The following is a 9,033-nucleotide window of genomic DNA, read 5'->3' on the forward strand; positions in this document are numbered from 1 at the left end:
TGGGAACACAAAAAACTAGAATATAAGTCAAGATATCTCCTTGCAATCATGGAAAAAATATCATGGTAAGCAATTACAACACCCAATAGTTTGTTATGCTATTAAATTGCATTGCAAGTGTCGAAAACAAATTCACCTGAAATATTTAACTTGGTAAGTAGACTCCTAAATTTTATTGGGCCTAATGAGTGATCAAAACACATGCCCCAGCATCATACTTATATTATGATTTTTAATTTTCAATAAGAAAAAAAATTAGAAATAGTAAGGTTCATAAAACATTTGTTATTTTTTATATCATATATCTAGTGTTCCAATCATTCACCATATGCGAATGTGTATTAATATATATATGTTTAGTTAATTTCACATGCGATTAGATAAAAAATTTCTGCTAACCACTAATTATTTACCCTTCTATACATATAATTACACTTTCCTTATTTATTTGAAAATGAAAACAAGCCAAACACAAATTAAACAAAGAAAAAAGAAGATATTATAACTTGAAATAATCTCAAATGAAAAGTCCCAATTAATTGTCATATTCAATATATATATTTTTTGTTTATGTAAGGTACACCCGATGCACCTAGCTACAAACTAGCTAGATAGAATCAGCGTCCACGAAACCTACAGTGGCCCCAAACGTGTTACCGAACAGAGTAAAAAGAAGCAGTTAAGGGTAACTCAGCTCGACTTGGGTCGGCAGATGTATGTACAGGTGCATGCATGATATGCTTCAGACGGTGATTCGTCCTATACTCCTATGTAGGGTTGGCACGCACCCGATCCCATCCAATATGGACATCATGTGGGTTTAGTCAGCTCGCCATAAATGCTTTTGAGTTCAATTTCCCCACTCTTCACTTTCCCCCTTTTACTTGCTTGCATGGGCTCGGTTAAATAAAAAGAAAAGAAAGAAAGAAAGAAGAACTATAACATGCCAAATGAAGAGGGCTTATGAGTGTATGACCTAAGTCTTTTTAACAAAGGAAAGGGCATTTTGGGTTTGAGAAAGGTAAGACGAAAAGTTTTGTTCATAGGAAAAAAATTAAACCAAATCAATTCCAGAGAGAGAGAGAGAGAGAGAAGAAAGCTTATGAAGAAGGCAGCTAGCTAAGAGAGTTGCTGGGAAGAGAGAGAGAGAGAGAGAGAGAGAGAGATTTCTTCTATCATCTCCTGGGTGGGTTCAACCACTACCTACCATTTTCCCTTGACGAACAACCCTTCTTAATGAACAATGAATTCATTTTATCTGCTGTCCCATTTAGTACATGTTAGCCCCTTAGCTCCCCGCCCTCCCCATTATGTCCCTCGCCGCCCTCTCTCTCTATCTCTCTCTCTCTTCCCACACTTCTCATTTAAGAGCAGCATCCCCACACGCTTTGCACAAATGAACTGAACCCCTAGTTTTGGAGGGGTCAAGAGGTTCCCCCCTTCCTCTCTTTCTCCAAACAAACTTTTCCGGTAATATATATACCTGAAATACCCACCAAGCTCCATTCTCCCCTTTCTTCAGTTCCTCTCACACACATTTCTTCTCCACATTCTCGCCAATGGCTGCTCCTGCATTCCCCCTCTGAGCTCCCTCCAACTCCATCTCCATACATATATACACACACATCTCCTTCGTATGTTGTACACGCACATGCACATCTCGGCAACAATGGACGTACTCGCCGAAAAAGCGAAATGGGTTTTGGCATTGATTGGGAGACTCATAAACGAAACTCTGGGATTCATCGTCTTCTCCTTCCTAGATCTCCTCGACTTCGTCCTCTGTTTCGTTTACAAAGCGGTGGACTTCCTTGTGGAGTCCGAGTGGAAGCCCTGCTACTGCGGCTCCTCCGCCAAGGAGGCCGCCGTCACAGGCGGAGGAGGCAAGATCCTAGTCGTCTCCGAGCCCGGACAGTCCAAGGTCGTGCGCCTCATCTCCAGCAAGCTTCAGCTGGAAGAGATATCCGACACGCTCTACACTCGCCCCTCCTCTCTCTCGGAAGTGTCGAAGTTTACGGTCGGGGAGCTGAGACGGCTCAACAGGGTGGATGACGTGGCAGTGGTCAAATCTAGCAAGAAAGCAGGGTCCGTGAGGTCGACGGTCACAGTTAACTCCACCGTGATAGAGATGATACAGGGGAAGATCGGAGGGCAAAGATTGTATCCTGTTCCTCGGTGGTCGGATTGCGACTGTGGGACCTGCACTTCTTGGTCCTCCTCCGCCGCTAAAGGAAGTGCTCTTTTCGTTCGGACACATGGCGCTAAAAGCGGTGAGCTAGAAAATTAATTAATTACCTTATTAATATTATTGTTGGTGTTAGATAAATTGAAAATATATTTTCTAGAATTAATTACCCTATGAATTCCCTGAGAAATTTGAGCCATTTAATTATTACTGAATATGTCTAGTAATATTATTCTAATAATCTCTATTACATCCATTATTATTTGCAAAAGAAAGTTGTCTTAATTTATAATATGTTTTTGTTATGTTATTCTTTAATTAAATTTCAAGTTCATAATTAAAACAAAGTTTTTAATTGAGGGGTAAACTTGTAAAATTATAAATTAATTAATAAATTTATTCATTTAGATACCTTTTTGTACGTGCCCTGATACCTTATTTATTGAAAACTGAGAAATTGCAACAGATGAAAAGCACACACAGGGACCCCATTAGTTTTGCATTAATGTTGCTTTTGACTTGTATATGAAATGAAAAATTAAAACTGAGAGCGCGCAAAATTGAGTAATTTATGAATTTATTATTTACTGAAATTTATTTATTTGAATTATAAATTCGTATAAAGTAATGGTTTTTTAAATTAATACCTAAAGAAAAAAATTAAAAAATATATATCTTATTTTTTATTTTGAAAATAAAAATACTTGGGAGAAATTGGCACTAATATTCAAAATATTTGACTAAGTCATAAGGCCGTTAATGTAATTTGGTATTGGTCACAGGGAAAGCGCGGGAGAACGTATTGTTCATCCACGGGTTCATATCGTCGTCGGCGTTTTGGACGGAAACGGTGTTCCCGAACTTGTCGGTGGCGGCGAAGTCGAGCTACCGGCTGTTCGCGGTGGACCTCTTGGGGTTCGGCCGGAGCCCGAAGCCTACTGACTCGCTGTACACGCTGAGAGAGCACTTGGACATGATAGAGAAATCGGTGCTGGAGCCGCACAGAGTGAGATCCTTCCACATCGTCGCCCATTCCTTGGGTTGCATTCTCGCCCTCGCCCTTGCCGCTAAATATCCCGGCTCCGTCAAGTCCCTCACCCTCCTTGCCCCTGTACGCTATCTCCTACCATTTACTTTTCTTCCTTTTTCACTAATAATAATACTCAAATTCAAATTTAAATTTCAAAGTCTATCCACCCAAATACACTATAACAGTAGATATTAAATTTGTAGATTAATTTGAATACAATTTAGAATTTGGAATTGCATCTAATTAAAAATACTCACACGTAGAAATTTTGAAAATAATATTAAAGTTGGAAGATGGGTTGACGATGGATGATGAAATGTTCATGCATGTATGGGCAGCCATATTTCCGGGTACCGAAGGGCGAGCAGGCGACGCAGTACGTGCTGAGAAGGATAGCGCCGCGGCGCGTGTGGCCGCTGATAGCGTTCGGCGCCTCCTTGGCCTGCTGGTACGAGCACATCAGCCGCACCGTCTGCCTCCTCATCTGCAAGCACCACCGCCTCTGGGAATTTCTCACCAAACTCCTCACCCGCAACAGGTCCGCACACGTACCTATTTATTTATTTATTTATGTTGTCAGCAGGAGACACTGTTGGAGCCACCTTTTGATTTTGTAGTGAGTGGGGTGGAGCGGTGAGCTTACCTACTCAGTGCACCCGAATTGACTCGTTGAGTCAGTGAGAAGCTACTGCGCACGTAAAAAATAGTCTCACCAAAATTGACCAAAATTAAGAATGAATTGTCTATGGGAAGGAAAGAGGCACGGGGCATGCAATGAGAATGGAGTACGTGCCCGGCCGGCTGCCTAATTGTCCCATGGATACGTGGGCCGTGGGTCCACATGCAGCTTGCCAGTATTAACTTCGCAAGTCTACTTCTCATATGGGCCTACGGCCCGTTGTATACTTAGTTTTTGTCATCAGGCCCAGCTCATCCAAGTAGTAGTATATATTATATTATGTATGTATTATACATATAGTTGTAGGTTGTCACGTTGGGTGGCTGGCCCATGGTGGGGCTTCTGTCGTCCATGGAAGTTTGAAAAAAATTTGACTTTAGCTGGGCTCGACTCCCGGAGGATCCAGCTGTTGAGGTTAAATGACCAAAACACCCCTCAACTGGGCCAACAAAGCCAACTCCTCGTAAGACCGTTGGTCCGTATACCACCCAACAGGACTAGTTATTGAGTTGGAGACTTGGAGACGATGAGGGAGGCAATCAATGGTAGATGAATCATGACTTAAATGAGCAGCTCCATATTATATATATATATATATATATATATATATATATATATATATATATATATAATATTTGAGTAATATGATGAGGGGTAGGCCCGAAATTATAGCTCTCAGATAATGATTGGGGTTTTGGCCTAGTAATTTATTGTCTGACTGTTTTATGGAGAGGTTTAGGGTTCGATCGTTTGGCATTAATTCCTTCTAATTTTTTTTTATCTTTTTTACAACAAAGAATTAAACAAATAGACCCTCTGTATATGTGTCAAAAATATTCGAACGAGTCTTTTACCACTATTTCATTAGGTTAGGTGCATGGAGGTGTTTCCATTTATGTTTCAATAAACTTAGAAAAGTTTCCATACATAATCGATAGATAATTGAAAAGATATTATCATTTCTTGTTAATTAGTTCAGACTTGGAAAGCCAACTCCTCTTAAGTTCGTTGGTCTGTGGATCACCCAACAAGGTTATAAATGGGTTGATAAATCATGACTTAAATGAGCAGCTGGTCTCAAATATAGGATAATGATTCGGGTTTTGGCCTAGTGATTTATTGTCTGGTTTCTTTATGGAGAGGTTTAGGGTTCGATCCTTCTGGTATTTGTTCCTTCTGGTTTTTTTTGGATTGGGGGGGGGGTGGGGGTAGGAGAGGAGGTGGGATTCGGTAAAGGTATGTCTTAGCTTGTGTATTATAGAAAAAAAAAAAAAAAAATATATATATATATATATATATATATATATATATATAAAAGATATTTATAATGTTTTATGCATCTTAAATGATTTTTTATGTAATTTTCAATTATAAATTTTCTAATTATTAAAAATAATTTTAAAAATATTACACAATTTGCAATCATTATTAAATAATTAATTAGATATTTCAATTTTGAAACTGCAAATTAAAAAAAAAAAGCATAAATAATTGATAAAATTTTAAATTATCTTAGACTAGTATATCAATAGCATGTATAAGATTCATTTTTCTTGATCAAAATACAACAAAAAATTAAACAAATAGTTTCTTGTATATGTGTCAAAAATATTCGAATGAGTCTTATACCACTATTTCATTAGGTTAGGTGCATGGAAGTGTTTCCATTTGTATTTCAACAAACTTAGAAAATTTTCCATGAATAATCGATAGATAATTGAAAAGAAGTTTTCATTTCTTGTTAAATAGAAAAGCTCATATCAACTTTTGGTGAAACTTTTAAATTGAAAATGACATTGTACTTCTGTTAATTAGACTTTTTAAGTCATTCAAAATACAAATTTTCCACTTTTTCTCATATTAGCTTCTATATTTCTCGAATGATAGAGACCATTAAGAGATTTACTTTAACTCTTCAGTTTGTAGAAGATTGGTTACACTTTATGACATTTCCTAGGTAGGGTCTACATTTGGTTTGACTGGTCAAAAAATTTAAATTTTTTTGAGCTTGATTTGATAATAAAATTAAGGGCAAAAGACACTCACCTGCCCTGAGGTTAGATAATAAAGACTTTTCCCGAAATTTCAAAAATTTCATAAACGTCCCGTAAGATTTTAAAAATATCACAGATCTCTCTTGTGGTTTTCTAAAAAGATACAAATATTTTCTTAAAAAGTTTTTTTTTTTTTGTAAAAAAATAAGAAAAGATTTGTATCTTTTTAACAAATCTCAGGGAAGGTCACTGGGATTTTTGGAACCTCAGAGAGTCCTTGAAAATTTTAAAATATTAGTGTAGGTTATTATGTTTTTGTCAAATTTCAGATAAAGTTAGTACATTTTGTTCTAAAATTAATTAAATTAAAAATTTTAATAATCTTTAATTAGTTTGGTCTATATATAATTTTTTATTTAAAAATATGTTTAAGATGTAAAATAGTATATTTTTAATTATTTAATATATGCTTTTTATTATTAAATATAAATTTTAAAAAACGAATAAATTTTAAAAAATGAAAAGTGCACGTGGCGTGCACACACTTGACAGGGATTGGAACGAATGGTTTAATTTTAGTACGGTCTGTTGGTCCATGCAGGATTAGGACGTTCCTATGTGAAGGATTCTTCTGCCACACACACAACGCCGCGTGGCACACCCTTCACAACATCATATGTGGGACCGCCGGTAAAATCGATGGATACTTGGACGCCGTCAGATCGCAGCCGGACTGCCACGTGGCCCTATTCCACGGCCGTGATGACGAGCTCGTCCCCACCGAATGCAGCTACAGCCTGCAGAGCAGAATCCCCCGGGCCCGCCTGAAGGTGGTGGAGAAGAAGGACCACATCACCATCGTCGTCGGCAGGCAGAAGGCCTTCGCCAGAGAACTAGAGGAGATCTGGCAGAAATCGAACGGCTCCGATTAACCCACCTCTCGCCACAGAATAAGAAAAATGAATGCGAAGCACCAAATTAAAGTGGACCCAACAAAGAAATTAGTGTAGGGTTCCTTTTTTCCTTGAGAAATTTTTGGGACCACTACAAAAGTGCCACGTATATGGCTCAACCTTTCTTATTCGACCCTTAAATGAGTAGGCATTTTGTAAAATCGTGATATGCCTACGTCATAAAATAAGAATGGTTGGAGACTATCACTGAAACTCATAATTATACAAAAATTTCTCTTTTAATTAAGTGTAATGTCCCTGTGCGTTTCTAAAAAATTACTTTTTAATATTTATATTTATATATTCATATATTTATTATATATATGTGTCTTTGTTTATTACAATATATATATATATATATATAGTTCACTTGTTTATTTATTTATTCTTGTCTCTTGTTTATTTATTTATTTTTGTCTCTATTTTAATTTTAGTGGACCCAAACAAATAAATTATTCCATGTTTGGTACATAAAAATGAAATAAAACGAGGCACCATAAAGTCAAATTTATAACTCGCTTTTTCTTTTTCATTTTTTTTTTCATATCCCATTTCATAAATCAAACGTGATATTAGTGTATTCTGAGTTAGGCGACTTGTAACTTTAGTGATCCCAATGTTGCATGTTCGATTTCTCCACTAGGCATTACGCTGGTAAATTATCAGGGGTGCGTTAATGAACGGACGACTTTTATCCCCTGAATAAGATATAATAGTATAGTATTCAAAGTGAGGCGATTGTAATTGAAGTCTCTAAATTATCAAAAAAATAAATAAATATTTACTCATGCTATTGGTATATGATGGTACAAGACGATTTATATTTTAATTAAGTGGAGCAAAATTAATATTTGTATGTGTTTGTTCAACAAAAAAATAAACAGGAAAATCGACTTGCTTTTTGTTTTTAAGCTCTTCTCCATCTTCAATTAACATGAATTTGTTTTTTTCAGGATAGCTGTACCATTTAAATAAGTAGCTGGAAGTGAATCATGAAGCATAAATTTAAAGTGGAATTGTATATAGTACAAGGCATTGTCTCTTCAAATTTAATGTGGTTTTGAGCTAACTCTTACTGCTATTTAACTCTTGCAGACTGCCTATACACTCTGTCCACAGCTTTTTTTTTTTTTGGATTGGAAAGAAAAGTCATGTAGACAATGACATGAGTAATTTAAGAGCTACCAAAATGTTTTCAAACTTTAGAATAAAATTATTGTTCTTATTTACTAATATTATGCTTATCCATATAAATTTTAAAATTTAAGTTTAAAATTTTTAAAAAATTCAGTACAATTTTAAATTTTATTTTATTTAAAATTTATACAAACATACAAATGAAAATTTTAGATTCTTAACTTTCAAATATGAAAAAGGGAATTACAGTTGTTTGTTCTTAAAATAAGTCCCAAGCTTATAGCTCGGTGTTTTCAAAAGCCCACAGTGTTAAAGAATTCGGGCCTAACAAAGACCTAACCAAGCCCTAACCCAGAGCCTAACCTGACCTATTCAAGTCAGGCCTTATAGGGGCCTAAACTCACATGTAACAAATCAGGCCCAAGTACCCTAGGAGACCCAGTGAGTTGACTCACCTGAGTCAACCCAAAAGCTAACTCAGTAAGTTAACTCATTTGAGTCAACCCAAATTCAAACCACTGCATTCAAGGTGGGTTGACTCACCTAGAACCCAATTTGAACCAACAACACAAAACCAAACTTAACTCATAACACAAATTCAAATCGAACCAACAACACAAATCCAGACTACCTGATCCAAGCACAAAACGAAAAGAAGAGAGATAAATGATACTCATCTTGGGTTTTTAGACCAAACCTTAGGCCTCCCTTTCTTTCGTGTAGATCAAAACTTGCAAAGAAGAACCAGAATCATAGGAAAGATCATAAAAGAGAAAAAGAAAGGGAAAAGATAAGAGAATAGATCAAAGGAGAAACTAGCAAATAGATATGAGAGATCAGATCTAGGGAGAGCATCACATTTCTAAGAGAAACGAGGAGAGGGATCCTCGCAGATATGAAACCCTAGGTAAAAAGTAAGCGAGAGGGCCTTGGGAGTATGAGAGCATAGCAGAGGGCTTCGTGGAACAGTAAGGCATATAGAACAAAGAGGATATAGAGAAACAAAGAGAGCATAAGAGAGAGGAGAAGGACAGACAGAGACAATAGAGAAAGGG

At 36.5% G+C, this 9,033-nt stretch overlaps 1 protein-coding gene across 1 annotated transcript; it reads left to right on the forward strand.

Annotated features, from left to right (window-relative positions):
• The first annotated feature begins 1,397 nt into the window (after positions 1-1,397).
• On the forward strand, positions 1,398-7,160 carry LOC131158374 (probable lysophospholipase BODYGUARD 3). Its single transcript, XM_058113210.1, has 4 exons — positions 1,398-2,270; positions 2,968-3,296; positions 3,554-3,753; positions 6,490-7,160. Exons 1-4 carry the CDS (start codon positions 1,637-1,639, stop codon positions 6,818-6,820), a joined length of 1,494 nt encoding a protein of 497 aa, XP_057969193.1. The 5' UTR covers positions 1,398-1,636; the 3' UTR covers positions 6,821-7,160.
• The last annotated feature ends 1,873 nt before the right edge of the window (positions 7,161-9,033 follow it).

Source organism: Malania oleifera, chromosome 6, assembly GCF_029873635.1.
Source record: "Malania oleifera isolate guangnan ecotype guangnan chromosome 6, ASM2987363v1, whole genome shotgun sequence".
Classification (NCBI taxonomy): Eukaryota; Viridiplantae; Streptophyta; class Magnoliopsida; order Santalales; family Ximeniaceae; genus Malania; species Malania oleifera.